General features: G+C 49.8%; 1 protein-coding gene across 1 annotated transcript; it reads right to left on the reverse strand.

The window, feature by feature from the left end:
* Positions 1–471: 471 nt before the first annotated feature.
* Positions 472–16091, reverse strand: DZANK1 (double zinc ribbon and ankyrin repeat domains 1). Its single transcript, XM_044442889.1, has 15 exons — positions 15914–16091; positions 14425–14547; positions 12415–12568; positions 11210–11327; positions 10329–10425; positions 9223–9332; positions 7903–8101; positions 6669–6772; positions 4568–4642; positions 4075–4156; positions 3726–3808; positions 2605–2685; positions 1284–1411; positions 804–878; positions 472–673 (listed from the first exon to the last, which is right to left on the reverse strand). Exons 2-15 carry the CDS (start codon positions 14531–14533, stop codon positions 562–564), a joined length of 1527 nt encoding a protein of 508 aa, XP_044298824.1. The 5' UTR covers positions 14534–14547; positions 15914–16091; the 3' UTR covers positions 472–561.
* Between the last annotated feature and the right edge of the window lie 436 nt (positions 16092–16527).

The raw sequence follows: 16527 nt of genomic DNA on the forward strand, positions 1-16527 counted from the left end.
TGGCGCACCAGCAGCTGCTGTTGCTCAAGCGGCCATCTGTGCGTCCACACAGAGGGGGCTCCGCCTGTGTGCAGCCTATGGCCAGGAAGCTTCCTTGGCTCGGCGTTCGAGCAGGAGCCCTGCCCCTTCCTGCTTGGGGTTACCTGGGTGGGGCCTGGTTTCTCTGAGACTGCCACGGCTCCCCAGGCTGAGGGAGAGGTGGTGCTACCCCAGTCTGGTCTCTCCTCCTCCCCCTCGACAAGAGGGACGCCCCCACATGGGGCCAGGGGGTGGGTTGTGTGAATGCACAGATGACCTCTCACTGAATGACTCACAGGTAAGCCACCTGCCTTTGTCTTTCGTGGTATCTGAACTGCGTTGTTTGAATATTCTGCCTGCTACAGCAAATCCCACTAAGCAACTCTGTTCGGTTAGGTACGGGCTTTAGCACACCACAACTTCACAATCCATTTAAATCAAAAAGACAGCGTGCACAATTTTACACATTGTTTCAGCATGATTTTGTTCACAAAAACTATCCATCAGTCGTTAGCAGGACTCAGCTTGGGTGGGGTGAATTTGTCATCCTAGCTTACCAGCAAACAAGGACATGATTTGGTCATTGCCACTCTTCAGCGCCATGTCACAGGCCGTCAGCCCATGGGCGTTCTCCTTTTTAATGCTTGCATTACATCTGTGAAGAGAGAACATTCATTGCAGGAAAAAGCCAGGCTCCCTAGAGGAGAATCTAGCCTCAGAACCCCTCCTCCTAAGGACACAGCGCCCCCCGAAGCAGCAGTGCCCCTTACAGGCCAAGGCCGTACCTCAGCAGCGCTTCGATGCATCCCAAGCCGCCCAGTCCGAGCGAGAGGGCTTCATGAAGGGCTGTGTTCTTGAGCCTGTGTGCAGATAAGGGGCGCAAACATGAACACTAAGCAGGACTCCAAGTTTCACCATCCCGTTTAGGTGGCTGTCTCAATGCTTTTTGAACCTCTCCGCCCACACCTTCCCCAGGTAATCGCTTCCGTGGTCATGCCGCAACTGGCATGTTGGTTTTTTCCTTGTGCGGATTCACAGCATTAAACACAATTCCCATGTGATGAAACCGGCACTCAGAACAGTGAGGGGAGCGGGAGGAAACTCGGTGCCGTACGGAAAGGGTACGGGTGGGTCGCCTGCACATCGGCATGGGGCCACGGATGCCAGCAGTGAGCGTGTCCCTCCCCAACCCGTGCCGACAACTCCCCTTTCCGAGTAACCGTACGAGACCAACTCTCATCGGAAGGACAAAGCGGCTGACGCACCTTCCTGACTGGCGATCAATGTCCGCGCCTTTCTGCACAAGAACAGGAATGACCTGCGGATGCTTGTTGAGGACAGCCAGCGTTAAAGCGGGTGGGCCAGCGCCGTCGGTGCAGTTGGGGTCCGCGCCCTGCAGTGCGTGGGGAAGAGGCAACCCAGTATTTCCCACTTTTAATCCACTCCGCACATTATTTGAGTGGTACGTGAATGATAAAAATTCCGCAGGAAAGTCTGCCTGGCCCACCTGGCGGTCCCGTTGACCCCAGATCTAAGCATGAGGAGTGGCACTTGCGTGCCCAGCAGGCCAGCAGCATGCACTGCTCCCCTTCAGACAGTGAGGCCAGGCAGGGGCAGAGAGAAAGAAATGTACATGGCCTGTGAAAATATTCACGGAACAAAATATGGATCTACAGGATGCGGCCATTTGCAGTGGGAAGGTCCTCTACGGCATGAATGTCCACCTCACAGGCCTGCAGGACACTGCCTTCTGCAGACTCCGACTGCCAGCGACGCTGCCTGGCAGGGTCCTTCCACCGTCAGACAGGGATATTTTCCAGCTCTAAGTGGGGATCCGATCCAAGGAGCCAAACGGAAGGCAGCCTGCATGCCACGTGCCGAGCTACGATCCGTTGCCACGAGGGACACGGCCTTCAGAGGTCCCCACATCGAAGTGCTGCATATACGCAGGTGCCAGGCGATGATTTACTTCCCCTTTCCTGCACCATGTATGAGAACTGGAAGGAGTGCTTGATTGTAACTGGCCTCCTCAAATGACAAATTCACCCTGATTCAAGCATATAAAAAGGGTATTTAAAGGTTCTGGAAGTTTGGGTCTTGAATTCCAGTTGGTCCTTTTGTTTTTCTTTTCTGCACTGATCTCAATTTTCCATGAATCTTGGAGGGCAAGGATAGGCAGTCTTCTTTGGGCTATTCTTGGCTCAACCTGCAAGCTATTTTTCTGTGTACCTGACTGTGCAGAAGCCCCACATATTTCTGGGGTGGCCTAGTGAGGAGCAGAGCCCTCCCCTGCAAACCCCCAGGCCAGTGGGGCTTGCTCTCTACTGCAACTCTTATCCTAAACCACAAAGGCACCATCCATGGTGTGTCGCGGTGGTGAATCTGTTGGGGGCTGGCCCGCAGCGCTGTGGATGACACCTGTAAAGGCACCTACGCAGCCGGGAAGCCCTGCTGACGTGGCAGACCCTGGCTCTCCTGACCATCGGCAGTGTGCATCCTTTGGATGTTTTGATTTTCCTTTGGTAAGCATATTAAGAGAAAGAACCATCTGTTCATTACCGTGTTGGAATGCTCTTGAAACTTTACCTCATCGATCAGCTGCTCCACCAGGAAAGGCTGTCCCTGTCCTTCTGGACCCACTTCTCTCAGTAACTGCCTTGACTCCGCCTAGGACAATGCAGAAAACAAACAGCCAATATATCATCTATCAGTGTAGATCCTGGGTCCAGTGTATCATTAAGCATGAACAAGCAAACGCGCTATCTTCCTTGCCTACACATGTCTGTTAAATGCAATTTCTAGGCAACTGACAGAGGGCCAGATGCAGTGGCCAAGCTGGATCGGATCGATGATCCAGTGGCTTAAGCTACCTAGTTCTTGCAGAACATACTGATAAATGCTGCTAATGAGCAGGCTAATCTTGACTCCCATGAAAATGAGTTTAATAAATAAGAACGCATAGCACCTCCGTGTACCTTCATCACAGGTACAGTTTTGGAAGGGACTACCAGCTCATTTTGCCATAGCTGCACTAACCTTCCTCAGCAGGGTTGCAGACTAGGGTAAGAACTGTGTGGTGAAAACTGAGCCGAGGCCCACTTCACTGGCTCTTTTAACAACATGTGCACATCCAGATGTATGGATCATGACCGCAGGCGTTGGTAGGTAAGGGCCCATCTAGGAAGGACTTCACCGCGTGCCTGGTGTCCAGTGAGCTCGACGCATTTTCTGTAGGGGACGCAGGGTGTGTGCAGAAGGAGGGGAGCGTGAGCTGCTGGGGCCTGTGGACGGCCAAATTAACCTTGGGAGTGAGAGAGGGGTCCGGACAGAGGACCACCTTGTCTTTGTGAAAGACACGCAGGTCCCTGTCAGAGGAGAGGCTCCCAATTCTGAGACCCTGCTAGCTGAGGTAATGGTGACTAAGAATATTGTTCTGAGAGTTAAACCCTTGATAATGCGCCCTCCCCGCTGCAAAAAAAAGTCTTGAACGAAGCCTTGGTAAGGGCTCTGAGCACTGCATTTAAGCTCCAGGTGGGAAGCCTCTGGACTGGGGGCGGGGTGGCCTGACCAGGGTGGCTGCCTTCAGGAACCTCTTGCTGTGAGCTGCAATTTTCAGTGTTTTCCTCCTCCCAAACAGAGCCTTCCAGAAGAGATTCATTTTTTAAAGCAACTGGTTATGATGCAGCAGTGCAAAGAAATATGCCCACCGTCAGCTTGTCTTCTTCGCCGAGACACTTCCATGTGCTCATCCTTCTTCTGGCTTTCTCACTGGGGCTTGTCTCGTCACCTGCTAAAACAGGGCACCGCGTTTAACGTTAAGTTAGATCCGTGATTTGGCAAGACGATCTGTACAGCTGTGTGGTGGCAGTGGTGGCGGTACTGCTACTACAACAACTACATTTCTGCCCGTGGCCAAAGCTACCTGGGCGGTGCGCAATATTTCAGCTGCCCGTCCAGATGTGTTGTCCCTTGATTAACGAAGGGTCGGGAGTGGGCTTCTGCACGTTATGGACGGAAAGCACGGCTAGGCTACACTGTGCAGGCAGCCTGCCTTACCGCTTTGGCTGTCATACAGTCCGGCTCCGACTTCTCCACTGGGGCTCCGCTCAGGACAGCAGAAGGCCACTGGTTTACTCTCCTGGAGAATCATGAAGAGCAGACACCTAATTACATGAAGACCCTTGGCATAGCAGTATAAAGGACACTCGGGAGAGCCACCACAGATGTCAGCCACCACCGCCAGCGGTATGTGCGGCCCAAGCCCCGCACGCCTTGCACGCAGCCCCAAGCTGGCCGTCCCCCGCCCGGTAGCATCACTTGTGCAGAGCACTAGCGTAGTTCAAGCGAGACCATGAGGAGGCCAGGCAGCCCCATCGGTGCCCCCCTGAGGTGGATGCATGCCCCAGGGTGCACATCCAAACCTTCCAGAACTCGAACATGCTTTTTTAATCAGTATTTTGAAATAAAAGATTTATTTAGCCTCAGGTTAGCCTGTCCCTCAAAGTACTACAACCTTCCCATCTTTAGCAGCCAAGGCTTCCATACTCACCTTACTTTCAGCCAGAGCATAATTTATGTGGAGACTGACTTGATTACTATCCTTGTGGACTGTAGCAGAAATAAGCTGTAAAGAAAAAACAAGTTAGCATGGTTGGTTATTCTCATTTATGTTGCCTGTTTAAACAGATAATTTACACAGGCACTCAGAAAAAGATTTTTCAAAGTGGTACTAACATACTGAAATGGACTTTCTGACAAACATTTAAAAACTGAATTCAAAAGATGAAGCAGCACTAGAAAAAACGAGAAAGCGGAAAGAGCGGGTCTTGGCCCAGGGAGGCGAAGGCCTCCCTCCTCCACCATGTCAGAGCTGCAAGGCAACAACCTGCCCCTTGGAGGAACCTCTTCTCCAGGCAAGATCCCTCCGTTCGTGGAGGTCCAAATGATACAGTGGTGGGGAGGGGCTCCCGAACTTAATCAGCAGCTTGGCATTTAGGGGCTGAATGGCCAAAGCAGAACGAACAGGCGAGGCCAGGCCTTCTTCGCAACCCCAGAACCACAGCAAGAGGGCTGGGATGACGGCCTCCCACAGCCCTGAGTTGGAAAGAGGGCTGGAGCGTGTCCCACTCTGTCTCGGGGCGCAGGGGCCCACGGGCTCTCCTTCCCCAGCCTCACCCAATCGTCAGCACTTTCTTTAGCCCTGAGAAGGGAACGGGGAGCCTTCCTCTCAGGATGCAAAGGGATTAGTTCAGTACTAGAAAAGCCACCTTTCTTCTCATCACTGGCCAGAGGTGAGGGCTGGAGCTGCCTTGTCGGTGCTAGAGGTGGCCAGCCTTTCTCTAGTGCTGAGACAGGAGAGGCAAGCTCTTTTTCTGAGCACAGAGAAAAGGATGGGGCTCGCGGGAACAGTGGGACTGCGGCATCGCCCAGCCCCAAGGAATGCTCCCCAAGGCAGGCTGGGTAATAGGAAAGGGCCTAGAGAGGGATCTCTGGCTAAGCTCACCTGAGGGATTGTCTTAAGGGAGCTTTTCTGCTGACGCTGCAATGCTCAGATTCAACAGAAGATCCTGCAGGTGGCCTTTCGTTTTGTCCTTTCCATATGCTTGCCTGTGGGCACGGGAGGCATATACCCGCACATCTGTAATTCACTTTTTCAGGTGTTACCTGTTTCTTGGATTTGAGGTTCCATTATTTAGCTGAACTCGTTCCTGGGAATGGAAGAGGCTATTCCCACGGAAAGGAACCAAGGCTCCGGTTATTGGCATAGGCTGGCCGCTGTGACCTTTTATGGTGTAGCACTGTGGTGTAGAGGAATCACGCAAAACCACAAAAGGTAACTGCTTTTTCTTCCAAGTTGCCCTTAAATGCCACTTTCTCCCTAATCTTAAAAACACTCGCCAGAAGGTGCTGGTTAGGCACAGGAGTAAAAGCGGAGGATTGTGACGTTGTCAAAGAACCAGGTACTCAGAAACATCAGGTACAAATGGTCACCTGAAGGAAATGCTTTGCCAGGCACAGTCCCTCGTGAGGATGAGTGTGTGGTCTAACAGGCCACCGCCATTTCAGCTTCCCAACCATTTCATGACCAGCTAATTCATACATTGACAAGACAAACAGTATTGATGCAGCTACAAAGAGCAACAAAAAAGATGACAGGAGACATTCTCTCTCCACTGCAGAAGAACGATTATCCTTATGCTAACTTCATTTACCCCATCATTGAAAAGGTGCAATCGCAGAAATCCTAATCATGTCCCCGATTCTCAAGAAGCACCTGTTGTTATTGTGACATCGCATGTATACCCTACTTTTTCCACTCCTGCATGGAAAAAAGGCAGTTCACACAGCTCCGTTTTATCCTCACAGCAACAACCCCGTGACCTGTGAGGTAGGGTTGAGCGGCGTTGGAGTGGCCCGGAGTCACCCAGCACGATTCATGCCACAGTGGGGACTTGGGCTCGGGTCCCCCGGGTGCCCAGTCCAGTACTCTAAGCACCAAAGCACACTGGCTCTTCAAAAAGTCAAGGGTCTTCCCGCCTTTCCTGTTAAATGTCAGCACTAGTTCCCTCTGTCTTTATGCATCAGCATCACAGGAGGAAGAAAGGTTAGTCCATTAAAAGGTCCCCGGATCAGGGCAAGGCTGCTCTTACCCTCCCCAGCTGAGGTTCTCCCACCACACTCCTGAATTCCAGGTTATTCTGTGCATAGCTTCTGAGGTGAGCACAAATATGAGCCAGCTGCTGCCTCCAGTAACCTGCGAAGAGGAAATCCAGCTGGGTGAAAAGCTCACATCAAGACCACTGGAGAGCTAGTACACGACGGTAGCCAAGGGAAGCTGCCTATCGACCAGGAAGCGGCACGATTCAACTTGCCTTTGCCACTACAGGGAGGCCTGAAACGAGCTACTGCCGCATAAATCTTAGCCAACCATTTGCAGTATGGAGGTACGAAGAAAAGTCCTTCCAGAAGATACCATAACTTATCCTTCAGGGCTCCAGTTCTGATCCCTCAGCTGCTTCTGCCACCACAAACCTGGCTTTATCTCGTGAGGGAGGCATGAGCTAGCCATGGCCAAAACAGACTGAAAACTTCCTCCCCAGCCACAGTGTCACCTCCTTGCCCAACCTGGTTGAAAGGTAACATGCACCCAGCTTGCCTTGCTCCGTTAGCATAGAGACTCTGCCAGAAGCGCCCTCGGTTCCACTTGGCACCGGGAAGGAGGTGCAGCAACAGAGTCCCAAACCTGTCTTGGGTACAGACCTTCAAAGCTCCTGGCTGTGGGATGGGGAACCTTACTAGGGGGATGGAACCGTTCTGCAGACCAAGGTTCTATGCCTCCTCTGTCCCTCCAACCAAGGCTGGCCCTTGACAAGAACCTCTGTGGACAAATCTGGGCAAGGCGAACACTCCCACTTCACCTGGCCAGGTTTCAGCAACAGGCCAGGTCAGCATGCCCACTGTCCAGCCAGAGATGGTGCCACCTTTCCCATCCGCTGACCTGGTGCCCAGCAGTAGCAGCTCCACCCTAGAAGGGTTTGCAGGCAAACCAGGATTACCGAGGCTGGAAGGCAGAGTAGAAGGTGAGGCGCAGGGGCCTCGGTTGCCATCCCTTGCCCAGTGTCACCGCCTCCCAACACCGTAACACCCTCTGCCCAGGATGACATCGGCAGCTGTCCCCATTTCCTCCACAGTGAGGCACACTGCAAGTCCCCCAAATCCCACCAAAACAATGGCAATCCTCCCTACGCCCAGCGAGGCAACCTTGGCTCCAAGGGAAGGCATTATTTAGTACATCATTTAGAGTAATAAATAAAGAGCAAATCCAAGGACTGTTTTATGGCAAACTTACTTTGAAACGGAGAAACCATCTGCATTTATTTTTACCTTGTCCGGGACTGATGGCTGTGACCTTGGGATGGCTGATCTTATTCTGTTGCTTCTTTTGAGAAGCCAACCGATGACTTTGTTGCTCTAGAAGCTTGCTAGATGGATAGAACAAGCCAATGGTTTGGGTTCCTTGTTGTTTTTTCTCTGCTAAATTGGGGGTTGGCGTTGGCAACGAAACGTCTGCTTGCTCCCAGGCCTGCAAATGGGACAGCTCAAATTATAGATAAAGATTCTACCATGGGTGGGAAATACACAAAAATTCCATCAGTACATTCCTGAACAAAACTTAGGTATTTTCTGATGAAACGCAGTTGTCTTCCAACATCTAACAGCTCAGGTGTTCATGCACAGGCTTTCCAGGGGTCTTGGTGCATTATGTAAAACGTCACATTAAATGGCTACTTGCAGAGGATGGGCTAAGACTGACAGAGAGGGCTTAGCTAAAGCAGCACAGCAAGTTCATAAGTAAGCTTTGAATGAGGGGCTCCCATTCACATTTTTAGCCACAAGACTGTACACAGAAAACTAATCAGTGCTTGTGTCCAGAACTTGTTTGCTTATGGATTCAAGTTGCAAAATATAAAACTGTGGTGGGGAGGGGTTTGCAAGATACACATTTTTGTTGGAAACAGAAGAAAAGGGGAAACTGAAGGCACGTGGTGTTGAAGGAGTAGCAAACAGGTCCTGGATGGAGCAGCCAGTTGACAGGAATGGAGAATCCTCTCCTTTTGATGAGGGACAACGCCACCTGGATTCTTTGGTCTCTGAGCCATTTGCAAGATGGTCCATGCGTTTGTAACATTTCTTCTACAGTCAAAAAGGCTACCAATGTGCCATTGTTAAAAAAGCCAAAATGGCAAAAGCTACCAGATTTAGCACTAAAAGGGACCGTCGTGCCTTCTGCAATATTTGCAGAAGCATATGCTCCCTGACACATCTGTCAATTTTGAGTGAAGCCATCAGCCGGTGCCCCCAAGCTGGGCTGCTCCGCTGCTTGTGTGCATGGAAGGCAAAGAGCACTCAAGAGGATTGATTCCACGGCAGGCGACCGATGAGGCTGGTGAAGGGGGAGAGGGCAAGCCCTGAGCGGAGGGCTAACTAGCCTTACAAACACTCTGCTCCTGTTTACTTGTTCATATGGCATTGGGAAAGGGCCTTTCAGCAGGACGACTGCACGCACACATTAATGCTAATTCCTGGCTGGGGCAAATGTGAAAGAAGCTAAATCTTCAGTCCCTTGGCACTGCATCTTTATGACATGAATGTAAATGTAAACCTATTGCCACGACACCTGAACAAGCGAGCCGCTTGGCTTACCTGTAACTGAGGCAAAGTGGCAGCGTTAGACTCCTCTTTAACATCCGAGGCGTTCAACAAACGTGGTCCACTGAGCAGTGAGCACAGATAACTTTTTCCTTGGGATAAACCTAAGAATTATGCTTGTCGTTATCTTACATTTCTACGACATACTTAAAAAGTGAAATTCAACTAAGATGATGTAACACATGATATGCTTCTAGTTTTAAGACTATTCTAGGATTTTAAAAAAAGGTTTATGAGAGGAACCAAATTCATGGGCACCCAAATACGTCCAAATGACTGTAGCTATCAAACGGTATGACACATGCCTGCTCTCATCCCCAGGGTCCCTAAAGGAAGGGGTTCTGACACGCAGGCAGGATGGCTTACAATGCTCCTCCAACAGATCACGAGAATATGGCAAAAATCTTCAAACAGCAGCTCAGTGGGTCATCAGAAGGCGAAATGAGCCCAAGGACAGAAGGCCCAGTTAAAACGTAGCAGTTTCTTTCTGTCACACGCACAAACAAGTATGCAGCAGGAGGTGTGCAGCAACCTGTCACAGATGTTCCCCCACCTGTCTTCCACAGCTGCAGCTGCTCACTTTATAACCATTTGGGGAACAGGCGCCATCTGGGAAGTATCAGCCGGGCAATGAGCCTGGACCCTTAATTAAAATGGGCATTCTGAAACTTTGTAACTGCAGGAACACACAACGGAGCTTCCCCAGGCCTGCAGCATGCTTGCACAGCAGCAAAGTGCCAGCAATGGTAATTCAACATATGTTTAAGTGGGCACAGAACAGATCGGAAGCAGGATGTCTGCACTTGGAAGGGCCAGCTCAAAGCGGTTTTCCACCTGAACCAGAGCATGAAGTTTATGACACAGGCCCTGCTCCTCCTTTCTAGCATGGTGAATGCTGAGTTGATTGGCACGGTACAGCACAGAATATGCTCAGGGGGCAATGGCATCAAGAAGGTGTAACGTTTGTAATTTAATTCAACGAAGAAACCACAGCAAACAGTGCCCGTCTGAGTTTCTGACAGTATGTCCCTGCCAGCCAGAATCCTGTTAATCCCCAACCTAGTCAGAGCTCCTTCAGCTCCTGGTTTAACATGAAGTACCTTGAAATTCTCGCACAACTCCACTGCAGCTGAAATTGCTTTCCACATTCACTTCCTTCTCTCCAAGCCTTAAGTCCGACAGCTCATTTCCCATCTCCTACGGACAAAAAGATTCTGGCCTTTAATCACATATTGTGATCAAAGATTGTGAAGGCTGCACTGCACCAGCCACCCAGAGGAGTCCCTCGTAAGCTTCCCTTACAGGCTTCGCTGTCAGAACCAGGGGGCACTAGCAACGGGGAAGCTATGCGATGCGCATGTGCGCACACCTGCGTGGGAGTGCACTGTTTAGCCAGCCGCTGTTGCACGCAGCAGTCTACTCAGAAGCCTCCTGGCCTGCCACATCTCCTGCTCAGAATAATACCGATAGAAAGCAATACCCCCCCACCATCTTGCCCTCACACCTCTGGATATCACCTAAATTCGTCAAAATTTTAACATTAATGGGCATTACTGTACGACCTACAGATTAGCTGGAAACCTGAACAATCAGGTACCCCTTTTAGAAGTATTTCATATTACATTGGATGTCCCAGCATTTATTTTTCTGCTCTAAATAAAGCTCGTTGAGCCACTGGTAGGCTGCTGCACATGGCTACTGGTTTATAAGTTGTGTGTAACTTTTCGGCAGAAACGCAAGCAGTTTGGTCCAACCCTTAAACTCATAACCTAGTTCAATGGCTTGCCAGCATTACCTTAGTGACTCTGTTCAAAGAGTCCCAACATTTTCCCAAAACAAACTTAGTGGATCTCCACAGTAAAAACAAATGAAGCTTCCGAAATCCGCTTTTGTGAGACATTCATATAAAAACAACAACAACAATTGCGGCAAAAACAATCATAACGATTTGCAGAAGATGCCACAAGTGTTTGTAACTGGCCTGCCTGCAGAGAACGTTCAGGGACTCCTCAGCATTATCCTCGTGAGATCCATCTGTGTTCGGAGTCACATATTCTACCACGAATACTCGGGTTACGATTGCACTTTCCCGGCCGTCTCTGTAATTGAAGAGACGCTCGAGCGACTTCCATCCTCCTCCATCGTTCCTCCCAAAGGCAGACGGTGTCCCGTCCCTCCCGTGCTGCTGTGCTCTGGGCCAACCCGCACAGCTGCCCACCCACGCTGCTCCCCCTTCCCATCCCTCCCCTGCTGCAGATGTGTTCACACGCCCCTCTGCAGACACCTCACACACGCCGGAAGGGGCTGCCTCCCAGCTGTGGCCAAGCAAGCGGAGGGCATCAACAGGGGCAGGCGGGGCCCATCCCTGCCCCCTGCCACAGCCCCACCAGCCTCGTCTGGTCCTCCCCCTGGCTGCAGAAGTCTTCCTGCCCCCCCTGCCCACACCATCACGCTCTGCGGAGGCCCACCCAGGCACCCCCCTCTGTGCCGGGCGTATGGTGAGCAGCCTCCGCCAGCACTAACCCTTGCCCCTCTCCACCCAGCCCCACAGCCAGCCCTCCCCACAAGAGCCGCACCCCTGTGGTACAACGTATCTTTATTTCTGCAGCGCCACAGGGACGTAGGTGCAGAGGGGAGAATACAGGGAAGCAGAAAGCGGCGCTTCTGAAATAAAGGACAACTGCGTGGTGCTTGGAGGCAGAATCAGGGTCATAGGGGAGAGCTGCTGTCAGCGCTCTCCTCCCCCCGTGTAAAGCCACCTCAGCAGGCAGGCGATTCTGCAGAGCAGGATGTGAAGAAGCAGAGCGCAGTGGCCGCACGTGCACCTGGCATCTGAAGAAAGCTGCCAGGGAGCCGTAGGCCTTGTGTTTCCAGCAGCTGTGTTTCTGCGCTAGCTGCACGGTTACCTTGCACAATTTGCACAACCGTTACAGCAAGGGAGGAAGGCCCCTTGTGGACCCTTGAAAACAAGCACGCACTGTGGCAGCCGCTAGCCCCCGGGCGCTAAACGGCTCTTTGTTTTCTCTGCAGCAAAGGAACAGGTAGCCTATCAAAGGGGACACCCATAAAAGTGAACTGCCTGCGCTGCTCCCTTTCCAGCAAAAGGGGTCGTGCGAAGGAACAGTTCACTTCTGCGGCAAGCTCTGCCCTTGTCCAAAAGACGGATGGCACGGTGACGACACTTACTTTGTGACTGCCAGTGCTTTTATTGTTATTTTCCCATCTGGTAACGTGATCGGTTCCTGATATTTAAAAGTAGTATGATCTCTGGAACCAAATTTCCTAAAGAGCTGTGGTTTGCTTCCATCAAGAGTGTAATATATGGTGACAGCAGAGCTATCTGAAAGACACAGTAATAAGGAACACAACAGGCAAAAGCAGACAAGTGGGCGTCAGCAACATTCCAAAATCCGTATGAATATATTAACTTTAAGACACCCCATACCTGTGTATGAGCTTCAAGACACCCAGGTGGGCAGGCTTTCAAGATCTACAAAACTTCTTCAGGCAAGGTGTGACCAAGATCTTACTTACTTACTTACTTACTTACTTACTTACTTACTTACTTATTTATTTATTTGAAAACGTTTATAGGCTGTCCTTTATGTATGACATCTCGGGATGGCTGCAAGCATGCAGGGAAGAGTGCAATGGCTGAATATGAGCACAGACACAAGCAGCAACCCAAAACGGAGCCGAGTGGGCTGATGCGCACAGAGTCCAACGCTGCGCAACACACGGAGTTAGAACGTGAAATGCAAGAAGCGTGAATCCAGACGCACCGGAAACTGCAACGTGATGCAGTGCTTGGGCATCACCGTACTTGGAGTGCAGTCGTGCCGACTTGGCGTCCCTTGGCTCAGTCATCGATTCAACGGGAGGCTGCAGCCAAGAAATTCAAGCTGACCGAGGCTTAGAAGGCTGGCAGTGAGGGAAGTGAAAGGGTGTTTCACTGGAGGCCCAGGCCAAGATCATCCATGCTATTGTGTGGGTGTGAAAGCCGCACAGTGAAGAAAGCTGATGGGAAGGAAACTGATGTGTTCAAAAAATGGGGTTGCAGGTGCGATTTGGGGATACCCTGGACTGGACTGACAGAAAGATAACAAGTGGGTCCTAGATCAAGGAAAGCCCGGGCCTTCAAAAGCAAAAATGGCAAAACAGAAGCTGTCTGTCATACTTTGGGCGTATCATGAGAAGGCAAGACTCCCTGGGGAAGACTATCCTGCTACGGAAAGTCAGACCGGAGGAGGAGAGGAGGACCAACTATGAGATGGGTTGATTGCATAAAGTAAGTCACAGCCTTGAGCTTAGCAGAACTGAACAGAACCATCAAGGACAGGAAACAATGGAGGACTTTCGCGCACAGGGTTGCCATAAGCCAGAGATGGTGTGACAGCGCTTCACAGCAACATGGTTGATCACTCCTTGAAACTCCTGAATACAGTGATCTTTATAGATTCCAAGCAGTTATGAAAACAACACAATATTTTAGCACTGCACTCAGCCTAGCAAAACATAAAACCAACAGAAACAGGGATAAATAGGTGAGAAAACAGTCTTACTAGTATTTTAAAAGCTGAAATTTAGGAGAAAGCAAGCGACAGCGGACAACTTACACCTGGTGGTCTGCACCTGCAAGGGTGGGACCTGGTGGCCTTCCTGGCCCCTTCCAACTCTGGGCAAGGTATGACAGGGCAGTGGGGGGTTCGTGGGTGCTGCGACTTGTGCCCAGGGGCGCACTGAAGAAACTTTAGGCAGGGGAATTAGGAACATGTCTATAAGCAGATCAAATCAAAATACAATTGTACCGACATTTACCACCCATGCCAAAAGCTCAGCCTCATTACACAAGCACGTCTACTGCAACACAAAGAAAGTAGGTATGACCACAGATAGCTCAACATACCTAATCACAGTATAATACAAATGTCTATAGGCAACAGAGAAAGAGATGAAGTCCTGAGAATGAATGTAGAAAAACTCAGAGTTTTGTAAGCTGAGAGCGATGGGTAAATGTGCCCAGGCAAGCCTTTCCTATTACTTCAGTTCTTTTTCAAAGCATGTCTTGCTAAGACTCAAACAGATTTGCAGGATAGAGTTGTGTATTAATGCAGACAATGAAATGAAAAGATCAACAGTGCATTAAAAGGTTGCACACAAGGGGAGAAACCATGCATTTCAAGGTGTTGCATATACCTGATTTGATTGCAACAAGTGTGTTTGTGTCTATTTCGTGTTTAGCTTTGCCCGGGATTGAGGCTCGAAGTGGTATAACTTGAGGCGCTAAAATGGAGCCAGCAGTCATTTTTCCTTACATATCTAGTTTTTAAAAGATAAAAACAGATCATTATTTTAAACAAGTACCGAAATACCTTTGTAAATTACTACTATTATTACTTCTATTTCTATACTGCCCCAAATGTGAAATTCTCTGGGCAGTTTGCAACCATTTACTTAAGATACAATAAAATAGTATGATAAAATTCCGGTATTCAAAATGTAAAACATTTAAACACCTAAAAAAAAAAAAATCAGTACAAACTAGACCTGTTAAAACAGTTGGCATAGCCCATTAAATGCCTGCGACTTATGCCAACAAGATGACAGGTGCCAGATAAGCCCCAGTGGAGTATGCATATCTTGGCTCAACAGTCAATTCAAATGGACCCTCCAGGGAAGAAATTTGGGAGGGTGGCAGTGAAGGGACCAGAAAAGATAACCAAAGGTAAGGATGTTTCACTGCAGATCGAGGCCAAGATCATCCATACTATTATACTCCCAACCACAATGTACAGGTGTGAAAGCTGGAAAGGGAAGAGGCTGACAAGAAGAAAACAGAAACATTGAAAATACAGTGGTGGAGGAGAGATTTGTACCAGGTGAGAACATTTTTATTTTCCAGGCATTTATTTTAACAATTAAAATTGTAGTTTTAATAGGGTTTCATTAGATGCTGCTGTTGTACCATTGCAACAATTTGACTAGTTGTTTGTATTATTGTTGGTTACTGGTTGTTGTCACTGTTTTTATTGTGATACTGTTATTTGTATCTTTGCTTATATGTTTTGACTGCCTAGAGAGCCTTTCTGGCTAGGGGGCAGTATATAAATGTAACAAACAAAAATAAAATAATACCCTTTAGCAGCAGAAGGGCAAACAACTGGGTCATGGCAGAAAGCAAGCCAGAACTTTCCCTGGGAAGCAAAGATGGGGAAACTGAGGCTCCTGTACTTTGGGTACCTCCGGAAAAGGCAACAATTGCTGGAGAAGACAGTCACAGCAAGGAAAATTGGGGGCAGAAAAAGAAGGGGAAGACCAAATATGAGATGGAGCAATTCCATAAAGCAAACCAAACTTGAATTCACAAGAGAGCTGTCAAGAACAGGACATTCTGTAGGGCATTCATTCATGCATTCATTCATCGGGTCACCATAAGTCAAAGACAGTTTGATAGCGCATAACCACAAAATACATGCATTGCAATTGCTCTACCCACGTGTCCTATCCCCGCTATGCTAATGTGCGTTCCCAGTTAAAATTCTTAGTTTAATTTCTGAGTTGTATTAAATAAACACTGCCCATTATCTGAGGAAACATCCTTTTGGGTTCCCCTTTTTGCCATATTGCAAAAGTTAAAAGATCCTCAGCAGATATACCTCTTGTGAATACACAGACGATCACACACCTGTCTAGAAGATATTTGCCCCACAGGTTCGGAATGCTAATTGGCACTGCCTACCATAGTTCAGGCCTTCCCAGAGATGCCTGTAAAACAATGTGTGCGCGTTTCAAACTGATACAGGAATAGGTCTAATTTGGGCAAGGATGGCTTTAAATTCTGCCTGAATTCAGCAGCAACCTTTTCCAAGACGGCTGACAAACAATATGCAGTAAATCATGCAGGACCTTCCCATGTAGGCATTTTTTAAAAATAAAAATGGGCGGTAGAGCCATCACGAGCGACTGTTCGCACCCACAAGGCGTAGCAGATAGGACAAAAGACGAGGAGGAGGAGCAGGAAGACACGGGTTCAAATCTCTTTGCAATGGAGTTGACCCGGTGCCCGCACGTCTCAGATCAACCCGTCTCTGCCAGGTCAGAGGGGAGAACATGGACAGCACCCCCGGAAAAGAAAACATGGCGTTAGAACGAGCGAAGGGGCCACTGGACGGAGACGCGCCACGCCGGAGCCGGGCTGACGAGTCGGGAGGCGGGCCACACGCCCGGCGGGCGCCAGGTTGCCGCTGCGCCCCGGCGGGCCGCCTCCGCGCCGCCAGCCCCGCTCCCCGCCGCCCCCCG

This window comes from Varanus komodoensis, unplaced genomic scaffold (genome assembly GCF_004798865.1).
Source record: "Varanus komodoensis strain SLA01 unplaced genomic scaffold, ASM479886v1 scaffold40, whole genome shotgun sequence".
NCBI classification, from domain to species: domain Eukaryota; kingdom Metazoa; phylum Chordata; class Lepidosauria; order Squamata; family Varanidae; genus Varanus; species Varanus komodoensis.

What these genes read in the sequence shown, in the direction of transcription:
- DZANK1 (XM_044442889.1), bottom strand. Translation starts at nt 14,533, where the DNA reads ATGACTGCTGGCTCCATTTTAGCGCCTCAAGTTATACCACTTCGAGCC. An exon ending in TGAACGTTCTCTGCAGGCAG is followed by an intron (nt 10,426 to 11,209) that starts GCCAGTTACAAA and finishes TTTTGTCCGTAG; the next exon opens with GAGATGGGAAATGAGCTGTC. An exon ending in CCACTTTGCCTCAGTTACAG is followed by an intron (nt 8,102 to 9,222) that starts GTAAGCCAAGCG and finishes TCCCATTTGCAG; the next exon opens with GCCTGGGAGCAAGCAGACGT.